The sequence below is a fragment of the Lipotes vexillifer genome, unplaced genomic scaffold (assembly GCF_000442215.2).
Source record: "Lipotes vexillifer unplaced genomic scaffold, Lipotes_vexillifer_v1.1 scaffold917, whole genome shotgun sequence".
NCBI classification, from domain to species: Eukaryota; Metazoa; Chordata; class Mammalia; order Artiodactyla; family Lipotidae; genus Lipotes; species Lipotes vexillifer.
This window is the reverse complement of record NW_006795104.1, coordinates 258,061-283,279: the sequence shown is the minus strand read 5'-3', so window position 1 is coordinate 283,279 and position 25,219 is coordinate 258,061. Positions and strand designations below refer to the sequence as shown.

Genomic DNA, 25,219 nt, shown 5'->3' with positions numbered 1-25,219 from the left:
GAAAGAGTGAGCACACCGGAGGCCCCGCGGCGTCACTGCCATCGAGGAGCCAGTTTAATCCTGGGGCCGGAGCTGGGCACTCATCCATCCACAGTCCCCGGCTGGGCTCGGGGTGGGGGTGACGCGAGCGCGGAGGGAGAGTACCCCAATTCGTGGGGTATGGGGTCTGCAGCTCAGTCTTACGCGTGTCTGTTTGTCCTCAGCCCCGAGGTGCGTCCCGGATTCCAGCGCGAGTCTAGCCAGGAGCCTGCGCCCCAGAGCGTCCCGGGAGCGCCGCGGGCCGGTGCTCGGCTCGCCGGGCCATGCAGCGGCGGCCGCGGCGGAGCCCCGAGCGGCGGTAGCGCCCCCTGTGAGGATGCCCCTGCCACTGTGAACGGTGCCGTCCGCCAGGACACGCTCAGCCCCGGACACGCTCGGCTCTGCACCCCTGAGACGAGCACTAAGAGGAGACAGCGGCGAGTGGGGCAAAGGCCACCCAGCACCGGCAGGGGAGGCCGACCGGTGCCGCGCAGGGACACGTACTCAGTCTGACTCGGGCTGGCACTGGTGGCTAGGAATGTCGTCCTGTACGAGGTGGCATGGGCCCGCCATGGCGCGGCTCTGGGGCTTCTGCTGGCTGATCGTGGGCTTCTGGAGGGCCGCTCTTGCCTGTCCCACATCCTGCAAATGCAGCGCCTCTCGGATCTGGTGCAGCGACCCTTTTCCTGGCATCGTGGCATTTCCGAGGCTGGAGTCTACCAGTGCGGACCCCGAGAACATCACCGAAATGTGAGTTGCTGGTGCTTTCCCTCCTTCCTCCTCTCCTGGCCTCTAGGGCCGGGGCTGGCCAGACGGGTCCGTCCTGGGCATGAGTGTTGTTTCAAGTCTGGGGAGAAGTCAGAGGTGAGAGGTGCAGGGATGGACCATCTGTCAGTTACCTGTTTCACTGCCTTGGGGCTGCTGACACGAGAAGTGTGACAATTTAAAATGTTCCAAATGTCTACTATATTATATTCCTATGCACTTTATATTTCAAAGCCCTGCTGGGTGTGCTTTAGGCTTTCCATATGCAATAACTTAGTTTTGGATATTTTTGTTTCATAAGGTGCTCTGTGTATATTGTGTTAGGAGAAGTTCCAGTCATATTTATGAGAAAGGAGGTTAAAATAATTAACTTTTGAAAAATCTGTTGAAGGAAGTTAGAGTCCCCCCACCCCCCTTAGCTTCGTTCTCTGAGGTTTGGAGTTCACCAATTTCCCTTTTCATTTTATATATCAGATTTTGCTTAGGAGATTGCATCCAGAGATGGCCTTGAAAATGATCTGTAAGAGGAGAAGTTCTGAGAGTTGAAATGCACTGGCTCAAAAGAGAAAATGTGATCGTTGGAAGCCTAAAAGCCTGGTCTGATTTAATTTGGACTTGACTTCCCAGACATATAATTTTGAGACCATTTGGATTATAAATCTTAATCGCCCATTGAATAGTTCCCCAGGACGAAGTTGGATGATAAAGCAGTGTGTAATAATCTGATGAATGCTACCTTTAGCCTGGGACCCCTAGGTCCCTGGAAATGCTTGAGCTTGTCCTGGTTGAATGGAGAAGCAGAATTATGTATTTCTGTCCTCCTATTCTGATGCCTTGTGACAAATCCATTACCAAGTAGGAATTCACCAGTCCTTTCTCCAGCGTGCCCCTGTCCCCTCTATTAGAGATTCCCTGCCCCCCACACCTCCCAGGGACTTTGCCATTTTATATGTTTCATTGACATGAGATTTTATTCATCCATATAGAGGCTTATAAGGCCAAGTTTCTCCTGGTTTTCTTGAGGCTGTTTGACACCACCACGATAGGCAGCCCTGAAAGTAGGGCTTGGGCTGTGGCCTTCCGGTTGGCGAGTGCGCATGCATTTTTCCCCCCCACGGATAACGCCCGCCCTGGTTGTGCCAACGTAGTTGACCGAGACAACCTGTTTTTTAATGTAAGTAAGAGACCTTCACAGTCTCTGTTGTTTGTTCTGCTGGTGATGCTCCTGTTAGAAGGTTCAGGCAGAAGGCAATGACAACAGAACCGAGCAGAAACGTGCCGGCGCAGCAGTGCTGAGATGTGCCGGGAGCAGCCAACTGTCAGGCTGGCTCTGGGATGCTCGGATGGCAGTCGTTTTGGCAAGGAGAGCAGAGGCAGGGCTGGAGAGGAAGGGTGGGTAGGGCCCCGACTGCGCTGGCCCTGGCTTGGGCTGGTGGAAGCGTGCCAGGCTGGTCAAAGTGTCCGTGGCCCTCTGTCAGGATCTGTGTCTTTTTCATGAGATGGGGTGTCAGTAGTCAGATGGAGGAAGCCATATGGAATTCAGAGCTCTTTAGACTATTTTGAGGCCATGGGGAGTGTCTGTATACAGTTAGATGTTGTTTTCTTTTGTGATTGTTTATAAATCCTGTATTAGGTGATAGATACATAATGAAGGAGGAAAACTAGGGCTTATTTGTTTTCATTTTAGTACTTTTTAAGGCCATAATTGGAGGAAAAATAAAACTCTCTTTAAATTTCAAAAATATTATTTTACGCCTTAGTGGTCTTAGCTGCCTGATATATATGAAATTGACAGACTTGAGTAGAGCTTTCATGTATTAGTCCTCACAATTGTTGCTTTTTTATCTGATGGCAGGTTCCTATTTTCAGGCTTAATTTTTTTTTTTTTTTTTTTTACATTTACCAAAGCATTTGTCACAGTTATTCATTTAATAATGGCTAATCATAACTCCTAATTTCTAGTCATTTTCTTCTTTTGATTTGAAAATCCACTGAGACTGATAGAACGGAGAGGTGTGTAGGCTAAGTGTTCATGATGGAGAATTAGGTTAGAAACATGAGTCAGGCTGATAGGGGTGAGCTCTGAGAAAAAGTACTTTTGTCTGCTCATTCCCTCAGCTTTATTTGAGCCTGGGCAGTTTGTGTCCCAGTGTCTTTATCTGTAAAATGTATTGAAATCTTTGTTTGGAAAGCACTTTGTATAATTATTTTGAATCTTGCTGCTTTGATATCAAAGTGACATCAGTGGTAGGGCTTGTTTCACTCTCATCCTTATATGACACCATCTGTGCTGTCTTTCTTACATATTAATATTTGCTTAAACAGCTTTTAAATTCTCGGCCAGTGGATACCAGCTGCAGTTGAAATCAAATTACACTTTTTTAACTTTGTTATTAGACCCAATGGTATTCCTAAAATAACCTGTTTTAAAGTTCTAGTTTAATGGAGTTTAGCTGAAATTATATGTTTCTATCTTTTAAAAATAGGACCAATGTAACTAAATAAACCGTGATTAGAACTTGCTGAAACAACAGTTTACCCTATCATTTAAAAATAGTAAATCTTTTAATATCTATATCTTGGGGGGAAAGCACAACCGTTGTGCCTTTTAAGGTGCAGAGAGAGCCCGTGGTAGAACATTTTACAAATATATGTATAGACTAATTAAGGGAGAGGATTTTATTTTTTGATTCTATATGCATATTTTAAGCCACGCTGACATTTCGTTTTCAGCCACTGTTTGAACCTATTTTATTAAAAATCTCCCCTTCACAGTATCTGTCTCATACTCTTTACCCACTAACGTGACCCCTGTCTAGATCTACATCTATCTATAGATACACATCACAGCTGCCTAACATCACACTGCCAGCTTCTGTTATTTGGAGATGGTTACACCAAAACAGTGCTAAGTTAAATTTACGAACAATACTATTGTCACATATAAATGGGATTCAAGAGTAAAGTCTGTGGCTGGAGTTATGTAACCAGACCTTTAAGTCTCAGAATGTGGCAAAATGCTTTGCAAAGGACAAGTTCTGTCTCACCTAGTGGTAAAGGTATGGTTGAAATATAAAATAGGTCATGGATTTTAAAAAACTGTGGTCAGAAACACATGACATAAAGTCTGCCGTATCAGAAGTGTTAAGTATATTCACATGGTCGTGAAAGGGCATTTTTATATTGCCCATATTTTATGAAGACCAGCAATGACCTTTTATTTCTAATTTTCCTTGGTGACATTTGCTGATTTTGGATTAATATTTGGAGACCAGTCTAATATTTTTCCTCTTAGTACAACATAAATAGAATTTGTAGCTTCTGCTGCCAGAGCCTCTGTATGCAATTTATTGTTGGCTTGGTTAAGCAGCTGTAATGTTATGTCATTAACCCATTGATTTTGGCTCTCTCACCTTAGTAAGCTTTTCCATGGCAATTAATTGTACTAAAAAAAAGTTCTGGATCCATTATAAGGATTCAGTGAAAGGTATCAGATTTTATTACTCTGATATTACTTCTCAGCCCCTCCATTGGGGCTTCTAGAACCTTGAATTGTGCTTTACATGCATTTAAGAACCACAGACTAAGTTTTGAGTGTGGTTGCATAAGCCACACTGGACTTATTAATAAATAAGGTGGTCTTATTTACATCATTCATTATTCAATACAACTTGCAAGCTGGAGTTGAAAGCATGTTGTCTTCCTGGTGAAGGTATTTACAGAATTCAGCTCAGCACAACCATTTGAAATCTTCTTAGTTTCATATCTTCTATCTCTACATCGAGGAGGTTTTTATTACACTGCGTAAAACAACTGAAAGATCCCCTGACCTTCTGACCCTACTTTCTTCCACCTCCCCCTTTCCATCACCTCTCATTGACTATAAAGGAAAATGTGTTTGATTTTTTTTTTTTCTCCGAAAAGTGATATTTCCTTATGGGAATTCGGAGCACTAGAGTTAAGAGAAGAGCCTGGGTTATATGCTATTAGAAGCAAGTAATGGGAAGTTGAGATGATGTGGTCATAGCTCTCCAGCACTGTGTTTAGTTCTGTTTAAGATCTTTCACTGTTTCTATCCCATAAACTTCTGTTTGTGTTTTTTCAATATTCCCTTTTAAAGACATTTTCTAAGTGGAACTGTTGGCTGAGCAGCTGAGAGTTGAGGTCTCTTTCTCCTCAGGAACATTCTGTATGATTTCTTTGACTATCTCTAGGTCATAGGGCTATAAAACCTAGAGTTTTTATTTAGCTGGGGGAAGGGAATTGAATTTCTTTTCTTTTTCTGTTTTAGGTTTCTTTTTCTTCTTTTCTTTCTTTCTTTCCCTTTCTTTCTTTCTTTCTTCCTTCCTTCCTTCCTTTCTTTTTCTTTCTTTCTTTCTCTTTCTTTCTCTCTCTCTCTCTCTCTCTCTCTCTCTCTCTCTCCTCTCTCTCTCTCCCCCCCTTTCTTTCTTTCTTTTTTCTCCCTTCCTTCCTTCTTTCCTTTCCCTTTTTTTTTTTTTAAACCTTTGGTACCAAGCAAGTGCCTCCTGTTTTAACTCATTGCTCATCTTGCCTGTTAGGAAGAGAAACATTATCAAGCCATTACTGAATATCATACCCTGACATTATCCCTCCAACTAACTTTACCACTTCTCTAGAGACCTTCTTATAGGTTCAAAAGCTGTGGGGTAGAATGTGGCATTGAACCTGCTGCTCCTTAGAGCAATACCAAGTTTTGGTTCTTCTTAGTGTTTACAAATCAATTGGGTGATTTGGGGGAGTGGTTATTTAGACAGGGCGATGTTTTTCTTGTTTGATGTGTGTGAGAGAAAGAAAGGGATAGAAAAAACCTGAGCCTTGCGTTATTAATAGTTGATTGATCATTGTCGTAGTCTATTTGGTCTAAGTCTTTAAAACACAAATCTCACTACCCAGCTGGCAGAGATCTGAGCTCTGCAGTGGCCTGATAATTTTAGCTCCATATTTGATTTCTTTATTTTTATTTTTTAACATCTTTATTGGAGTATAATTGCTTTACAACAGTGTGTTAGTTTCTGCTGTATAACAAAGTGAATCAGCTACACATATACGTATATCCCCATATCTCCTCCCTCTTGCATCTCCCTCCCACCCTCCCTATCCCACCCCTCTAGGTGGTCGCAAAGCACCGAGCTGACCTCCCTGTGCTATGTGGCTGCTTCCCACTAGCTACCTATTTTACATTTGGTAGTGTATATATGCCCATGCCACTCTCTCACTTCATCCCAGCTTACCCTTCCCCCTCCCCGTGTCCAGATCCCACATAATCAGGATGCCTTCTCACCACTCACTTTGCTCTCTGGGCTGTCCAAATGACTGGGAAGTCATAAATATTCATCTCAGAGATGAAGGAGTGAATGAATGCATGTGTTTGTTCTAAAGCTGGGAAGAAAAATAACGCATAGGTACTAAGCTTACATATTTCCAAAGAACCCCATATGTTATAGAAAGCTGGAGTCAGGAGTTACCTGATCTTGAAACAGCTCCTTAATGTCTCTGGGCCTGAGCTTGTCAGATGTAAACCTAGGGCTTTGGATTCCATGCTGATTCTGAAGCTCCGCAAAGCTTTCGTTCAGGAGAAGGTGCAGTTTATACATCAGCTATCAAGTAATAGTGGTGCTGTGTGCTCGGAGCCCAGCAGTGAGAGAATCTGAGGACTTTTAGTGTCATCATGTCCTATGTGCATGTTTTCAGTGTTTGCTCTGAATTCTCCAAGCCATCCATGTCTTTTAAAAAATTTTTATTTTTAAAGATGCAGATGTAGAGAATGGACTTGAGGACACGGGAAGGGGGAAGTTGTAAGCTGGGGTGCAGTGAGAGAGTAGCATGGACATATATATGCTACCAAATGTAAAATAGATAGCTAGTGGGAAGCAGCCACATAGCACAGGGAGATCAGCTCGGTGCTTTGTGACCACCTAGAGGGGTGGGATAGGGAGGGTGGGAGGGAGATACAAGAGGAAGGGGATATGGAGATATAAGTATACGTATAGCTGATTCACTTTGTTATAAAGCAGAAACTATCACAACAATGTAAAGCAATTATACTGCAATAAAGATGTTAAAAAATCTTATTTTTGATTATTTTTATTAGAATATAGTTGATTTACAATGCTGTGTTAGTTTCAGGTGTACAGAAAAGTGAATCTGTTATACATATACATATATCCACTTTTTTTTTAAGATTCTTTTCCCATATAGGTTATTTCAGAGTACATCCATGTCTTTTTAAATGTGAGCTGCTCAGAAGACTCGTGGCATGTTAGTGCTGGGCTGATGAGACCAAGGTCACAGGGTCACTTAAAATCAGGATCACGGAAAAAAAGGGGCCTTAGAAATGCTTTGCTCCAACCTCCTTTGCATGAACAAGGGGCAGTGAAGAGAGTCGCTTTTAAGGCCACGGTGCATTAAAGATATCGTGGGGCCTAGAATCTTCCTCCTGGCATCCCGAAGTGCCAAGGCCCTTGCTTTAGGATGCCTCCCCTCTGTTCTGTGTCCTTGGACTGGTCCTGACTCCAGCTCACCATCTGAGAAGCATCAGAGATGTGAAGACAAGCTTGGTCTGGCTAAGTCCACATGAACCCGTCTCCACTGGAGACAAGGCAGTTATAAAGTTCATGAGCTACTGATCCCAAAGCAATGACTTGATCTTTACATGGGAGGAAATACATTTTTTTTGGTTTACTTTACTGTGAGTGTGTTTGTTTCAATTTTAAGTCTTCCTCTTCTGTAAGTAATGCATACACAAAAGTCAGGCTACAGAGAAAAGCCTTCATGAGTTGGCTGCAGTGAGGGACGCTGACCTTGCACCTGCTGGACCATCTTGGTAGGTTGGGATAGGAGGGAGGGCAGAGCAGACAGAGCAGAATGGAGGCTGCTGCCCTGGAGTCCTTGCCACAGTCAGGGGTGGTTATGTATGTGGAGGAACCCACAGCCCTGTGTACAAAGTCCGTCTTAGCTCATGAAAGCCCTGTGGCCAGAGAGTACTATTCTTTCCAGCCTTCTCTTTTCCCCTGACTTCTCACTGCCCCAAGATTGATGGCTGAGCCAGTGAACAAGCTTAAGGGCTATGGACTCACGTTCAGAATTCATTCTGCTACCATTTTGTATGTTGTACGCAGCCTGCACTAAGGCTTTTCCAGTTACGAGCACACTTCTGAGACATACACAATACCTCTGGTTTCACGCAGGGCTTCTCCCCAAGGGGCCTGGAAAGCACTTTACAGACATCTGCTTATTTAGGTTTAAAACCTCGCTCTGAAGTAGGTTGGAAGGTACTGACAGCCTCGGAGGGACTGTCAGGTTGACTGGCTTGCCCAGGGCTCTCTGGTCAAGCAGAGAATAATTCAGGAGAGAATTTTATCCAGTGTCTCGCTTAGGGCTTTGTCTGCTCAGCCCCACCTGCCCAAATTTCGCCTTGAGAGTTCAAGCAATTTCAGGAGGAGCAGATATTCAAATGTTCACAAGTTAAACAGCATGGCAGTGGGAAGGAGGTGGACTGAGGCTTCATCCATGTCTTTTCCCTTCTACCATCATCTCCTCCTTTGTAACCTGTTATACTGTTAAAAGATAAATGATTTGTATGTCCTTGGGAATATGCCATCTTCTAGTATAGGGTAGAAATTTTAATAATCACACATCATTTACAGTTCCCTTTTTTACTGCAAAGAATGACCTATTGCTATCTAGTACCCCACCCTTTCCTGTAATCTTCATATCCCAATAATTTCTTGGACAGACAGACACCCCCCCCCCCAGAATTCTATTTATGTGTATACCATGTGTCTATGAATATATACATATACGTATAAGACTCTACTAGATGTGGTCCTTTCAGACTTAATTATCTGGAATTGTACAATTTTTCTAACAATTTAGGATTTACTTCCTTAAACCATCCAGACTTTAAAAAAAATTGAGATATAACAGACTTACAACACTACATTAGTTTCAGGCATGCAACATGATTCAATATTTGCATATTTTGCAAAATGATCACCACAGTAAGTCTAGTTAACATCCATCAGCACACATAGCACATTTTTTTTCGTGTGATGAGAATTTTGAAGATCTACTCTCTTAGCAAGTTTCAAATATATAATACAGTCTTGTTGATTATAGTCACCATGCTGTACATTACATCCCCACCCAGACTTTTTAAAAATTTGTTTTAATCATTCTGCATTTCTCTCGATGAGGACCTGACGGGAGGTCTTCTCTGGGTGAAATATGTGAGCTTTAGAGCAGCGAGTCCGTTAGCCGACCTGGCTACTCAGAAACCCATGTGTCTGTGCTCTTTGATCAGTCCTCAACAGAAACAAAAATTTTATTTCAGTGAAGAATTTTTGAACAGTTCTACAATAGTGTCATTTAAACCAAAGGACATTAAAGTTTTGGTTTTCGACCTCTGAAATATGGTGCACTTTAAAAGGTGGGCTCTTCTAAACTCTAATCTTTGTCATAAAGTTGTTTCTGCTTCATGTGCCCCGGAGTTCCCTGCTGTGAGGTGGTAGAGGGGTCTGGGCCCAAATTCTCTGACTGTGGCTCGCAGTGGGGACAGCTTGCTTCCCTTCTTGAGCCTGTGCTTACTTACCTTTCACTCCCGGGGCCGGGGAGTGGTGGGCCAGAGAGCTTGACGCGATGGCCGCTCAGTTCTCTGGCAAGGCATGGTAGAAAAACAAGCACCTCTCTCCAAACAGCCCAACCAACCAACCAACCACATACCCTTTTTGGTCTGCTTTCAGCTTTACTTCACAGCCCCTCTGCTGTCACCCTGAACTCAGAGTGTCACGGGGGATTTTGGCTCTGGAGTGTTGTCCTTGCACTCTAGGTTTGGCCTTTTCCCTCTGTGACCCTTCAGTCTCCTTCCTCTGTTTCTGGTGATGTTTCTTATCCCCCTCCCCGCTGCCCCCAACGCGCACACACAGACACAGACACACGCACATACGCTCAGGCAGGTGCTTGGCTGCAAAGCCCCTTTCGTGGATTGTGAAGAAATCTTGGGTTACAGGACCTGTGGGTCATCACCATGGTTCCACCTGAGCCTGGCCTGCTATGGTTAATGTAGTCAGAGAGGCAGCAGCGTAAAGGAACCTGGTGTAACTGAAGGGGACCTGGATGGGGAGATGGGAGTGGGGGTTCATATCCACACTCTCACAGCATCAGAACCTGGGATCCTGGGTGAGCCATTTAATCTCTCCAGCCAGTCATCTAATCCTGAAACTGAAGGTTGGGATTCAGATGGACTCTAATTTCTGAAAGGTTCTGTGGTTCTGAATCAGTCAGTCATGGGCACCAGTGTTTCCTTTTCTGTCCTGGAATTCACCCTTGCCTCCTCCCCCGGGCCAGCCCAGAGCTTGCTCCAGTCCTCCTGGTGGCTTAAACAACAGAGTCCTCTCAGTGAGTTTCTCTAAGTCCACCTCTGCAGCTCAGGTCAGATGGCTTTGCAGGTTACCTGCTCCCTGCCAACCTGGGTGGCAGTGCTCCTAAGGTTTCCCACTCATTGAAACAAACAATTTTTGGTAGTTTTCTTAACGTCTACTCTCTACATGCACTTTTAGGTAATTGCATCAGCTAATCCATATGTTTACATGTGATCGGAACACCCGCCGCTCTGGTGTGTCCTGACCTTTTCAGCCCACTCTTGGTCCATTCCTGTGGGTGGTGCTCCGGAGGGATCTCTTACTGGCTTGCCTCTTTGCCAAGTCTCCATCTTCTATGACCCCCAAAGCAGGAGTGTGCACTGAAATCAAATCTCATCTTTCTGCCCCCATCAACTTTTCCTTTCCTTCTGGCTGGAATGTTTCCCGATTGTCATTTGGGCTGCCTGCCATCTAATTCAAACTTCATGCAAACATTAGTTCAGTTCAACTAGTGTTTATTGAGGACATTAGTGATGCTACAGACAAATAAAGTACTTTACGGAAGGGAGAAGCCCCTGAGTAGTTTACGTCTGGTGGGAGAGACAGATCTAATTTTAATATAATGTGATAAGGACAGTCAGTGCACATGAGGCTAAAACCCACATTTATATGGTGATTGTTTCAGCTTCAGCCAGACGTGGGGCCAATCACAAAGCGTGCTCCCTTTCAAATGTGCATACTTTACACTGTTAATAGTGGGAGCCGTAGACATGTAGACTGGATGTGAGCAATCCCCATTTCTACTTCCTATGATGGCAGTAACCCAGCTGAGTTTGGTTATTTTTTCTCTATCAATATTTGTGATGTTCTTGTGGCCTCATCCACTTATATTCCATTTGAACAAACTGCCTGTATCTGAAACGAACCTTTTTCTTCCAGTAGACGGGAAGGGCTGCAGCGCCTTTGGCTGAAACTAATCACTCCACCTCTATTACAGATCCCACCCCCTTAAACTTTTCTCTGTTGATGACTATCCTTCTCTGATGTGTGTTTTCAGTCTCTTTCTCTTGTCAACATCAGAATTTAAGCAGGACCAGGTCCCTTCCGTCTTAGAAAAGTTTTCCTTTAGCTCTGTCCCCTCTCCTTCCATTTCCCTCTAGTCTCAGCCCTTTCCTCTCTCCCTTCCAATCCCGATCTTAGAAGACTGGGCTGTATTCGTTGTGTCTGTTTCCTCTCCTCCCAATCCAGTCTCAGCCCGCTGCTTCATCAGACTTGCTCGGCCTTCCCCGAAGATCTTCACAGGACTAAATCCAAGGCGTATTTCTTTGTCCTTCTCTTATTTGCTTCTTAGCAGAACTTGGCCTCATTTCTCACTCTCCCTGAAGCATCCATTTTTCTTTGGCTTTGGTGTCAATGAACTTTCCTTGTTTTCTTCCTATCCCTCTGGCTAGGGAGGGTCTTCTTACTTACGGGCTTCCTTTTCTCTGCTTCTCTCCTAAAAGTTGCTATCTCTTTGGCTTCGTTCCTAGGGCTGCTTCTTTTCCCGGGATATGTCATAGTGCATCACATAGTGCATCGACATTTCCAAGTTAAATCATCATGGTCACCCCAAACCATCTCCAGTGTTCCCTATGTTAATGGATGGTGCCACTGCCCATTTGGTCAAAAGGTTTTGCGTGTCCAGAACCTTGGCTTCTTCCTCTCTTTAACCCCTGTATTCACTCAATTATCAAGTCTTGCCAATTCCCTTCTCTAAATATTTCTTAAATTTGTCCAATTCTTTTTATGTCTACTGCCCACATTCATTCTCTCGTTTATTCTTCCTTCCAACAGATAGTAACTGGGAACTGCTCTGTGTCATGCTAAGTACTTGGGATCTGGTCGAAAGAAAGACTGACCTGGTTTCTTCTCCTTACCAAGCTTGCAGTCTGGGAGGGGAAATGAACATCAAACAAGTACTTACATAACCAAAAAGTTAATTCATTCCACCGTCATTTTTGCCTACAATGCTGCAGCGGCTTCCTACATGGCATCCTGGTCTCCAGTCTTGCCCCCTCTCTACCCATATACCACACTGTGCTAGAGTGGTCTTTCTAAAATGCTGATATTATGTCACTGCTTCTAATTGCCCCATGGCTCCCCATGTCTCTTAAAATAAAGTCCAAAGTTGTTTTTTTTTTTCAGGTTAAAACCAAACCAAACCAAACCAGATTGTCAGTATTTTGCTATATAGCAAAGGATGTAACTATCACATAGACCCGAATAAACAGATCAACATAACAGTTGCTTTCTACATTAGCAGATCTATAATGGAGAACAAATTATAACTGGAAGCTTGCTTGGTGATCTTGGAATTAGAGCAAGGACACTTAATTCTGCATTTAAAATGTTAAATGGCGTTAAGCTAAGCTTGCCTGAGGCATCCATCTCCATAATGGGAGAGCCTTCACAAAAGGGAATGCAGAACTTGAAGTACTTTGGCCCAGACCTGTGTCCCCTGGATGGACACTCCTTTCTCTCTCCTTCATTCACTGCCAGGCACCAATTCTGATTGACACATTCTTTCTTTAGAAAGGTTAGTGCCTTTAGCCAAGACTTGCTCAAGCCTGGGAGCTTTTCTGAGTCTTTAAAGTGATTTTGCACATTTTTTTCTTTGAAATGCATTAACTATATTGTATGGAATTTTATTAGTAATTAGTTTTTTAAAAAAAAGTAATATTTGACTGTGATAAGAGATATGATCAGTATAAAGAAGTCTATCATGAGAAGTTAGTCTCCAACCTGCTAATCCCTCAGCCTCTCTCTCCAGTAGAAACTTTGATTTTAGTTTGTGCGTCTGCTTCTAGAAATAGTCTACTCATAACATGAGTATGTGAGTATGTGTGTGTGTGTATATATATATATATATATATATATATATACAATTTTTATGCAAATGAGGGGCATGCTATAGTGTTCTACATCTTGGTGTTTTTTTTACTTAACAGCATATCTTAAAAATGTTTCTGTATCCGCATATGTACTCAAACCTTTTTTTTTTTTTTCACAGCCACACATTACCCATTGAATGAATAGTTTTTATTTAACTCACCTCCAGTTGAACAACCTTGTGCTCAAGTTCTTGCACGTGTGCATGGTTTTCCTAGAATTTGAATTGCAGGGACATTTGCAAGACATTTGTGATTTGATAGATATTGCCAAGTTGTCTGGCAAAAAGATCACACCATTTTATTCTCCCACCCAAACTGGAAGCACCTCTTTTTCTACAGCCAAGCCAATACTGTTTGTTATCAAACCTCTTGACCTTTGTCAATCATATTCTTGGGAAATAGCATCTCATCACTGTTTTATTTCACAGTTCTGTAATTATGATCTAGGTTAAAAATCTTTTTTTCTACATGTAAGCCATTTGTATTTCTTTTCCTGTGAACTATGTATCCCTTAACCATTTTCTTTTTTTTTTTTTGGCGTTACGCGGGCCCCTCACTGCTGTGGCCCCTCCCATTGCCGAGCACAGGCTCCAGCCGCGCAGGCTCAGCGGCCATGGCTCACGGGCCCAGCCGCTCTGCGGCATGTGGGATCTTCCCATACCGGGGCACGAACCCACGTCCCCTGCATCGGCAGGCGGGCTCTCAACCACTGCGCCACCAGGGAAGCCCCCATTTTCTTTTTCTGTTGGTTTGGTGACCTTTTCAAAAAATTGATTCCTAAAATCTATTTAACAATAAGAAAAATTTATGCTTTGTCTAATGTTTTCTTGTCTTCTGATGTTGATTATAGTTCTTTTTCTGGTAACGCAGAATTAAATGTTTTTGTAGTAAAATTTATTGTTTCCTTATGGCTTCTGTATTGTAAATGTGGCTAAAAAGATTCTTTCCCTTCTATAAGAGATTAAAATAAGTCTCCTATATTTTCTTCTGTTACCTTTACTATTTCATGCTTCTTCTATTTAAAGCTTTGCTCTATCTGGATTTTTAAAATGTAAAGAGTAAAGTAGCAAAAAAATTGTTTTCTATTTTTTCAAGAGAGCTAATCAACCCATCAGGTCTCTTGACACCATTGATTATATAACTCGAAATTTCCCTCACTAATTTAAAGTAACAATTTGATTAAGTATGAAGATCATCTTTGTATTTTGGCCTATTTTGACATCTGTCCTCTTCTGTTAATCAGTTTGTCTGTTTACATGCTAGCACTAGACTTTTTATCTCCTCAAGTTTCGTATACATACATATAAAATTTTCTACCTGAAGTATTAGTCTTCCTCATCAATTACTTTCAGAATTTTCGAGAGTATTCTTTTTTGTTTGTTTGTTTTTTCTTGCGTTATGCGGGCCTCTCACTGTTGTGGCCTCTCCCATTTGCGGAGCACAGGCTCCGGACGCGCAGGCTCAGCGGCCATGGCTCACGGGCCCAGCCGCTCCGCGGCATGTGGGATCTTCCCGAAACGGGGCACGAACCCGCGTCTCCTGCATCGGCAGGCGGACTCTCAAGCACTGCGCCACCAGGGAAGCCCTCGAGAGTATTCTTGCATGATAATTTTTTCCATATGAATTTTAGGAACTGCTTGCCTAGCTCCCCCCGCATGATATTGATGTTCTAAATTAGAGTAATGTTATATTTATATATTAAAAACTCACAATTTCTTAACAAGTCTTAAAAGCCCTGCATCCTCAAATTCAAACCCATTTCTCTAGCCTCATTTTTTGCCTCTCCCTTTCTTTAATATGATGATGCAGCCTCCTTGAGTTTTAAATTCCCCTATGGAGCTCTAGTCTCCCGGGCTTCACACTGGCTGTCCTCTCTGCCAGGAACACCGTTTTCATGGCTTCTGCCTCTGGCTAACTTCCTCTGCCTCTCCACCTCTGGGCTATGTGTCTCTTCTGTGTGTTCTTATAGCCGCCTACCCAGTGTTTCCCAATCCCACCATAGGCCACTCAGTATTGTAAATGCGCACCTGAGTACCTGTCTCTACACCCCCTTAGAATATAAACTGCATGAATTTAGGCAGGGACCATGTGGATCTTGTTTATTGCTGTTCCCCAGCACAATGTTCTAGCTCTCCATGTTATACACAGACACAAGGATATATACATGTGTACTCCCCTCCCCTACAAATCTATCATTTAGAACTCCAAATTAGAGTATTTATAGGTTGTTCTTTGGGCTGTCAAGGTGTAAATTTCTAGACATGACTTTTATAAAGTCATCAGGTTAATATGTTTGTTTAAATAAATAACCTTTATGGAATTAAGTAGCACTATGTTGGTTCATGCACAATAAGAAATCAATTCATCGTAGAGACAGTATAGCTGGAAAGGAAGAAAGGCAAAGCTTTGATGAGGCAGGCTGATTATGTATCCAACAGGAAGGAGAGACAGGGAAGAGATGGAGGGTGAGTGTAAGCAGGCGAAGAGATATGCAGAACAGGCCACAGCTCAAAAACAAGGTAAATCCAGGGAAGAAGAATCATTCCAGGGACATCCGATCTCCAGCAAACAAATGGGTCTGATGGGGAAGATTTGTGCCTTTTCTGTTGTGTAATAGCTAATAATGCATATCCCTGTGGATCAATTCCAGTTTTCCCTGTGACTGCATTTATGGTGCTTCACTTAAAAAGCGATTCTGGAGGGAGGAGATATGGGGATATGTGTTTATGTATAGCTGATTCATTTTGTCATACAGCAGAAACTAACACATCATTGTAAAGCGATAATACTCCGATAAAGATGTTAAAAAAATAAAAAAATAAAGTGCAGGCGAGCAGGACAGGGTAAAAAAAAAGCAATTCTGGTGTGAGATTTCAGATGTGATTTATCCTTCTTGTAGTATGGATGGTAGAGGCTGTTCATTTTTCTTAAAGAACTGCAGACATCAGGAGTATAAACAATGTGTCAAGTCCAGTTTAATGAAGCATCTGATGCATATACTGTTGCACCTTTACAATCAAGCTGCATTGGACTGATCCTATAATGTTTCATGGGACTTCCTTTATATTTATAATAATTGACCTTATCAGGCGTCTTAGAAATTTCAGTAGTTGTTTGCGAAACTGATCATAAAACAACTGATAGACATACGAGATTGGAAGGCTTTTAAAAATAGAGTGGGGAAGTATATAGGTGAACAGATTGTGTTGAATAATCCAAAAAGATAATTTTCCTTTGAGATAAATAACATCCATTTATTTATGTTTACACAATGCAGTATGTTCATAATATGCGTACAAATGAAAATAGTTTAGACTCCATGTGTATTTTGAAATTTAAACTTAAAAAGGAACGGGTATTATGGAACCAGCATATAATGTTTAATTCTTATGAGAAAAGTCTTATTTTTGGTTGAGTTGTTGGCTCTCACGGTAAGCCTAGGTGGCCCTCTGGGGTTTAACTTCTTTGCCATCTCATTTATTTTTTCAGGGAATTGCTCTCTCACCAAAATAAAAAAGCGTTTTCTGGAGCTTAATTGCCTGGAGCCTTGAAGGCACTACTGAGCCTTTTATTTACCCCAGCCTACCGTAGAGTCCACTCTGTCATAACTCTCCTTTCATTGTAGTTTGTATCTATACATGTACAGTTCAGAGTGCCATAGACATTCTCTTGACAAAGTCATCTTTTCCCTCAGATAGCTGAAATGGAGGACAGGAATTGACTGTTTATACATTCATGGATTGATTGCTTGATTGATCTATTCATTCATTCATCTAGTCAATTAGTTAACCAACAAATATACTGTGAATATGTCCTCCCACCAGGTGGTTTTCTGGGTCCTGGGTAATAAGACTTAGGCCAGCTTCTCTCATTTATATGGTCTGTTGTAGGGTCTCCAGTCAGATCATTGTCCTACACATTTGAACTCCATCAACAGCACTACAGACAGCTGCCTTGGACCCCCTGACCCCAAACACACACACACACACACACACACACACACACACACACACACACACGCACATGCAAAGTTGTGCCTAGGAGCATGTATATCTATAACAGGAGGACATACCCACAGAAAAGGCCTGCATGGGCCCTGGGAATGGGCTTAGGGTCTTTGGGTAGGAAATTCTGAGATCCTACTGGGTCAAGAAGGGAAGGAGTGATTTCCAGGTGGGAGCATCCCATTGCCTCATGTGGAGGAACTTGGCTGGAGGAATACCGGAGTGAGGGCCTCTGACATGCCTGGGTCCATTGTCCAGAGCTAAGGGCACCAGAGACAAGGCTGTCTGGGCCTCTGCCTTGTGGATCTGACCGCTGCATCATGGTGGTTTTGAGCCATGACGATGCTCTGGAATAGAGGAAGTGCAGGGCTTCTGCATAGGAGCGTGCAGGGGGGGTGGCCGGGCTCCCCAGACTGCTCCTCCCATTGCAGCGCCCTCACCTTCTTCAGGGGAATTCTCAAGCATGGGGGTCCATGTTCCCAAGAACAGCTGAGCAGGATTCCTTCCCTGACTTGTGTTACAATGAGCTTTGTGATGTCACAGACACAGACAGACCAGCAAAGCATAGATCTGTCCCCAGAAGTTAATGGGGCTTGTTAAACATCAGCAGCTACCTGTTTCTACCTTTCTCTCTTCCCTGTACAGATTCTATCATTGACCCTGAAAGCTCTAGATCTGAAAGTACTATTTTAAGAATTATTCAGCTCATTATGGCTGAATAATTTTCTTACTGGCACCCTAGGAGGATCCTAGGATTGTGGAAACTGTGCCTAAAAAGTTCCTTTTCTCATTATATATATTTTTCCAAATTGAAAAATCACTGAATACGTCCATTGCCATATGCATAGGTGGATCAACAAATTAATTTTTCATTTTCTTTGGGAGTTTGTGTCCGGGGATCACACAGGTTATGAGGCTGGGTGGCTTGGAGGTTTAAGAGCCCTACTCTGAAGCTGGTCTGCTCCTGCTACTTTGGACTAGTTTATAAAGCCCTCTGTGTCTCCATCTGTAAAAGTGGACAATAATAGAACCTTTCTCATGGGTTTTCTGTGAGCTTAAAATGAGCCGATGTATGTAAAATAATTGTACCAGTGCATAACGCATAGTTAGAGTTCGACTGTCCATTTTTATTTTTATTGTCTGGTTATCCTCAACTATGTTTGGAAGGAGAGTAGACTCTGTAGGTCTTGGGGAGGACAGAAAAGCAAAAGAATCTGTCTTGAGTGTGGCACTGGACAGGCGCTGGGGTTAAAGAGGACAGGTGTAAGAGCGTGTTGGTTCTCCTTAGGTGCCCTTTCCCTGGTTTGCATGTTACTTTCATCTTGGCATGCTCAGCTGATTGGGATATTGACCGAAGCAGTGGTGGGTCAGATTTAGCCACTGGGACTCAGGTCATGGTCTTTGTTCTGCAACCGTTTTCTTCAACAGTCCTTGTCCATTTCATTTATTAGGTTGTTTACAGCAGCTCCCCTGCACTCTGGAGGTTATCAGTTTGTACTCCGTTTTCTCTTTTCACTGTCTTTCTCACTTTTTAATTGCAAGGCCTTTACAAAACATATATCTTCCTTTTTTCTTTGTTTTAAAACTCTGGTAAAATGTACATAACAGAATTTACCATCTTAACCATTAAAAATGTATAGTTTGTGTCATTAAGTACGGTCACATTATTGTGCAACCAACACAGCTGTCCAAATAATCCACAACTCTTTTCATCTGCAAAACTGAAACTCTGTACCCATTAAATGACAACTCCCCATTCCCCTCCCCCTAGCTGCTAGCAACCCCCATTCTACTTTCCATCTCCATGAATTTGACTCCTCTAGGTACCTCCAAAATATACGTCTTTTCTAGCAACGATATATCCCTTGAATTACAAGTTTTTATAAGAGATTTGTTTGGGACTTTTCGATACACTCACACTTCCTTTCTGTAAAATAGCTTCTCTTTATTGTGGCATTACATGACCACTTATGACTGGGATCCCTTTCCACCAATATCTTTGTAGTTTATCTCCAAAGAAAATAATCTCTAACCTTCTATAAAAGCGACTAAAGGTTAACACGTGAAGGGAAACCAGTGAAGATGAACTTGGAAGTGTTCCTCACATGCTATCACTCTCCTTAGTCCCACAGCCTATAAATGTGGGCCGAGAAATTGTGTCAAAATCAAAACAGACCTTCGAAGAGATCCTAAAATATTACTGCTTGAATCATTCTCTTTTCTTGACATTATGCCTGATGCTCATTTTTCCCTGTGCCATGCTTGATCTATCCTGAAGTTGGAGCAGAAATATTAGTTCCAAAAATTCTCTTGCTATGGAATGATTTGGCCCGATTGGAGGCCAAGAGCTTTCAAAAGTGTGTGCTGCTGTGATTTGTGCTGACTTGAATGTTTCTTAGAATTCTTAAGTCCTGGGCTAATCGTTGGAAGTTTTTCTTTGCTTTTCATCAACGAAACGTTGACTGACCTGAAATGATGGGAAAAGAGGAAAAGACTTTTTGGAAAAAAGATAATTTTGTGTTCGATTGGAGTTGCAAGGTTTCACTTTTTATAAACACTCACTTTGAAACACACAAAAATCATGGATAATATGGTTTTCCAATTCATTTCTTGAAAACAACTGTAAGATGATGCTATCGTACCAGTATATTGATCGTAATGGCCATATAATTTGTATTGGACGAGTATAGAAGTGTCGCAGTTAATCAATTTATCATTAGTATTTGAATAACTGCTGATAATTATTTTACACAATAAGGTTAATAAGGTAAAAATGAGAGGGAGGAGTGAGAAAAAAAAAGAGACAAGAACTCCAGCTAACTCTAACGGTTGACATAGTTGCTGTAATTGAGCACATCATTTGTCCTCAACTTCCTGGCAGTGAAAAGAGAAGCTCATTATTAAGGAAGAGAAGGCCTACTAATTCCACAGGAACATAGCTTTGTTTGGCACTCTGTTCTGAAAAGAGTTTCTTTTGCAGAGAATATGAGTGATGTAATTCACAGCTTTTATGAAAAATGCAGAAAGTAGATTTCATTTTCTTCTTACTGAGAAAGTCAGTGAAAGTTGGGGGAAGTGACAAGGACGACAATTCTGCAAGGACGCTAACATGGTCCAAGAATTTCATCTCCCGATGCTGTAATTATAAAACTCATACAATGCAGGGTCTTAGTTGCCCAACCCCTCATACCCTTTGCTGAGCCAGGCTTTGCTAGAAGCTGGACTGCAGATGATATGAAGTTGTCCCCTCTGACCAGAGCTGGAATATGTTAATTTCTGTTCCTGGTTAAAGCCAGATCCATTCTCTTTGGAAGCCAGACAAGCAGATGGTGGGGCTGACATCCTTTTACAAAGACCAAGCATCCCGGCTTGTGTGCCCGTCCAGGTGGAAGCCACCCTGTCCACGGATGAGATGAGATGCGGGGGTACCAGCAGGCTGCAGATCCAGGCTGGCCTGGGGAAATAGCGCTGTGAGTGCCTCGGAATGTGGACAGATGCTTGATTGAGACGGCAGAGATCCACCCACAGAGCACAGCAGAGATGGTTTTAGCCTAGAAACTGTTAGGAGCAGGTGTGACCAGACGGCTTCCCAGCCAGAGGAAAAGCCCTCTCAGGCTCCCGGGGTGCCCCCAGCCTTGAGAGGGATGGCCCCTTGTGGGCCGGCCAGGATAAATTAGCTGCAGAGTGTACCCCGAGGGACCCAGTGAGCTGACTCATATTTCTGGTGGTTTCATATCGACTGATGTTAGAGTACACCTGTCCAAAATAAAAATTTGGCTCAAACATCACTTAAGCCTCTTTCTTGATGGCAGTGGTGTATCAGGACCATTTCTGTCCTGGGTTCTTCATCTGATATGGCGAAACCATGCCATGGTACACGTTTAGTTAATTGTCTTTCCATTTGCTATGGCAAGTTATTATGATCTATCGAAAGATCTGAAACCTAATGTAAAATATTAAATAAATTAGTGGGAAGGAAAACAATTTTTTGTCAGGAAAAACACATCCCTTGCTCCTCTTGGGGATTCTGTACCATTGTACCAAGTATAAAATTATACTTGGCTATGTCTGTGTCAGTTTTAGTTTGTTTCTAAACAGAGGAAGCTTCTAAAGGTTCTGGAGAACAGGTAGAAGTAACTTCTTTAAGAAAAGGAGGTATTTTTATTGTGGTCTTTGTGTCATTTTATCTGAGCAAACTCATGTAGGGATCTCTGTTAGGGATCTCTGTGCATGGAGATGACATACCAATGTAGGAGAAGGGTCGGAGCACTGAAGTCTCAGAGGAAATTACAAGCAAGAATTAGATCAGGTGTCATAAAAATCTTTCTGTGAGCCAGTGAAATAGCTGAGGTCAGAATGTGACCAATTGGAAATGTGCTCCAGACCCCCAGGAGCAATGTTACTCAGCTCGCCCTGACTGTTGCCAGGAAGAAATGCTAGGCTAGTTTGGAGGACCTCTGACTTCTTAAGAGAATGTGGAAATTCAGATTTTTAAAATGGGAAATCTTCCCATTTTGAAAAGTTAGCAGCTAAAAAGAAAATTTATTTATTTTAAATATATTGACACCCTGCTCACCCTCCAGTATAAGGTTTACATGTCACATTATTTGTAGGCTGGGGTCAAATCCTAAATTTTCATGGAGGCTATTATTTAGTTAAGTCAAATTAAACGTACATTTTTTCTGCTGGAGACTGATACGTTTTAGGTAGATAGCCAACTCTAAGGGTTTTTTCATAGTTAATTTTTCTGGTCACAAATTGCAGTGTTTCTTTTTGGGCACCGCCTCATTGAGAGAGGTGGATGAGAAAGATGCTATATAAATACTCAGAGAGAAACCCAGTGTGTAATTTTTTCTTCATAATATGTTGCAGAAGTTTTCTTATAATTTGAGTGCTGATGGGAACTGAGACATTCTCCAGGCCAGATTTCCTGTTCCATGCCCGTGGGCCCTGGAGGCAGGCTGAGATTCAGTTCACCAGCTAGTTAGTGACCAAGCCAGTCCCTGAACCCCAGTCTGCTGCTTGCTGTTAATAATCAACAGTGACTGTGGTCCTCATATGGGCTAGGGCAGTTCTCTTATTGTTCCAGCAACTCCCTGAGGCAGGTACTGTTACTACCCTATTTTAAGACGAGGAAACCGAGGTGTAGGGACTTGCCCAAGGTCACATAACTGGGAAGAGGTGAAGCTAGTGGAGTGTGTTTATCCCTCACTTTACACCACTTATTATTTAACAGGCACTTGAATTTTTTTTTTAATTGAAGTATAGTTGATTTACAATATTTTGTTAGTTTCAGATGTACAGCAAAGTGATTTGGGTTTATATATATATATATATATATATATATATGTGTGTGTGTGTGTGTGTGTGTGTGTGTATGTATATACGTATATTCTTTTTTTCCAATTCTTTTCCATTATAGTTTCTTACAAGATATTGAGTATAGCTCCCTGTGCTATACAGCAAATTCCTGTTGTTTATCTATTTTATATATGGTAGTGTGCATCTGTTAATCCCCCTACTCCCAATTTATCCCTCCCCCCCATTCCCTTTTGGTAACCACAAGTTTGTCTTCTATGTCTGTGAGTCTGTTTCTGTTTTGTATGTCCAATACATCATTTGTATTATAAAACATCTTCTTTGTCCATTCATCTGTCGATGGACACTTAGGTTGTTTCCATGTCTTGGCTATTGTAAATAGTGCCACTATGAACACTGGGGTGCATGTATCTTTTGGAATTAGATCTTTTGTCTTTTCTGGATGTGTGCCCAGGAGTGGGATTGCTGGATCATGTGGTAATTCTATTTTTAGTTCTTTAAGGAACCTCCATACTGTGCTCCATAGTGGCTGCACCAATTTACATTTTCCCCAACAGTGTAGGAGGGTTCCGTTTTGTCCACACCCTCTCCACAGGCACTTGAATTCTTAAGTTCCCAAGGAATTTAGGCTATTCTAGGAAGCTGCAGTTCTCAGAGCTTGGCATTGTGGGGAGCTGCAGTTCTCAGAGCTTGGCATTGTGTAAGGATCTGAGAAGATATTTTATTTATTTCCTATTACCTCTGTAGGTATAACACATGAGAGCAACCTGTAAAATGTCCTCATTCTTTTTCATTGACTATTGTTTTCAGGCTGTGATTATTTGTCAAGACGCATTTGGCAGAAATTTTAGAAAGTATTCTTCATTGTAGGTGCAGGACTCATAAGTCCATGGTCCTGGGGGGGCGGTAGAGTGGGTATGAGCTCAGAATTCAGAGGCAGGTAGATTTGGGTTCAAATCCTGTTTTGGCAGTTACGTAATCCTGGGGACGTGACCTAGCAAGGTTGGGCCTCAGTTACCTCTTCCAAAAAGTGGAAACAATCATAGTGCTCTCCTGGTAGCTTTGTCGGGTTAAGAGAGACACCCCCTGGGTACCTCAGTACCTGGCACACAGCACTCTCTAAAAGGGAATCATTGGGGCTACTTCTATTCCCGTGGCCAAAAAGAAGATGGAAGTGCTGCAGCTAATCAGCCTGTGCTAGTAGGCTGGTGCTAGAATTCAGGTTCTGAGCCCACTTATTTGGTGTTCTCTGCATTCACGTTGTCACAGGTGGGGTGGTGGACCCTCTCTAAGGAATGGAGGGATAGATTGAGAGATTCTTCTTTTGAATCCTGCTTTGGCCCATCAGGGACTGCTTTTCAAAACTCTTTCTTAGCATTTTGCTGAGCAACTGAAGCTACCTGGTTACGGACATAGGGAATAAGGGCACATTTTAAAAAATGGATTATTCTCTTCCCCGTGATGGAAATCTTATGGCAGAGAGGATCCTGTCAGAGCCGAAATGCTTCACTCCATGGCTGTAAGTAAGCCTGAGCACGTATCACAATCTCTTGTGACATTTGAGTTCTATCTACTTTTATTAGCTTAATTATTTATTTATGTGGTGGGGGTGAGGTGAGGGTAGGCAGGGTAGTGGGAAGCAATTCCATTTTGAGGAGCGACCATTAGAAATACTCACGGCTCTTTCCATTTCTTTTTGATATATCATCAACCTACAGGTCAGGTAATAAAGTCTAAGGTAAAGGGAAATTTTACTTTGGAGCAAGCCTGCCGTTAAGCTAATACACAGGAGAAAAGATGCATTAGAAACCATTCTTTGTTACTTGGAAAGATTGCCCGGAGGAATTATTTGATAGGTTGTTCAAGCCAATGTGAAATCTTTTCAAATGAGATGAGTATCCTTTCTAGGAACCTGTAATTCAAAAATGTTTCCGTGAATTTTTCCTAAAATTATCTGTTCTTTTTTTTTTCCCAAAAAGCCACCTACGGGCTTTTTGGTAAGCCTAAGGACAGGAAATACTTTACCCTCAAGAAAATGTCGTAATGAAGGCCCTGGATGTCATGTTGAGAATGGAAAAGCTTTGGTGACAACACAAAATAAAATGGCAAATAGTGTGGACTTTGCTTATGTTCACGTTTTTTATCTGTTGACTTTCTGGGCACCCTTCAAAGCCTGACCTCATGGAAGCCTTCACTGCCCAGTGATATCTTGTAGTTCCTTCCACTGCACCCTCGCTGTGCACGTACTTGACCGCTGCCTGGAAACTTCTCTCTTTTGCTCATCAAATACCGTGGCAGTGAGCACTGACCTTCAGGAGCATCAATCCCTCAAGGTCAAGAAGAGCTGGATCTGAAGATTCTTTCTAGCCTTAACATTTCTGAAACTGAGATGGCAAATGAATGCTCATATTCCGAGGGCAATTAGTTTTCATCATTTGCGAAAAATAAATGAGTGTTTGGTTTGACTGTGTTGTATGCTTGTGATCTAAATTTGCTTTCTAGATTGGACAAATTTTGCTTTCAGAATTGGCTGTCTTCCTCTGTTATGGTCGTTACTTTTTTTCCTTGTTTTCTATATGACAAATGAAGTTATGTTCTATTACCACAATCTTCATTTAGTGTTTATAGTGTGTATATGTCTGGTCTTTCCAGTGAGATAACAAAAACTCCAGTGGAGGATCTGTGGGTCAGATTGATTGCTTTAAGTCAGCCAGTGTTCTATGAGCATCAGCTCTGTGTTCGGAAATGGACGTGCAGTTTGATGAATAACACTCTTCCATCTGAGGAGTTAACAGTTCAGCAG

The 25,219-nt window shown here is 42.3% G+C and overlaps 1 protein-coding gene across 3 annotated transcripts in view; it reads left to right on the top strand.

Annotated features, from left to right (window-relative positions):
- Window positions 1-25,219, top strand: part of LOC103069787 (BDNF/NT-3 growth factors receptor) — a 221,936-nt gene that overhangs the window by 734 nt on the left and 195,983 nt on the right. For 2 of the 3 annotated variants that reach the window (XM_007467428.1, XM_007467427.1), the window contains exon 1: window positions 557-768. In XM_007467428.1, the coding sequence (XP_007467490.1) occupies window positions 557-768 (212 nt within the window). Of the gene's footprint in view, window positions 1-203; window positions 769-25,219 lie in introns of those variants that run through there. The other variant, XM_007467429.1, reaches the window with a different exon arrangement.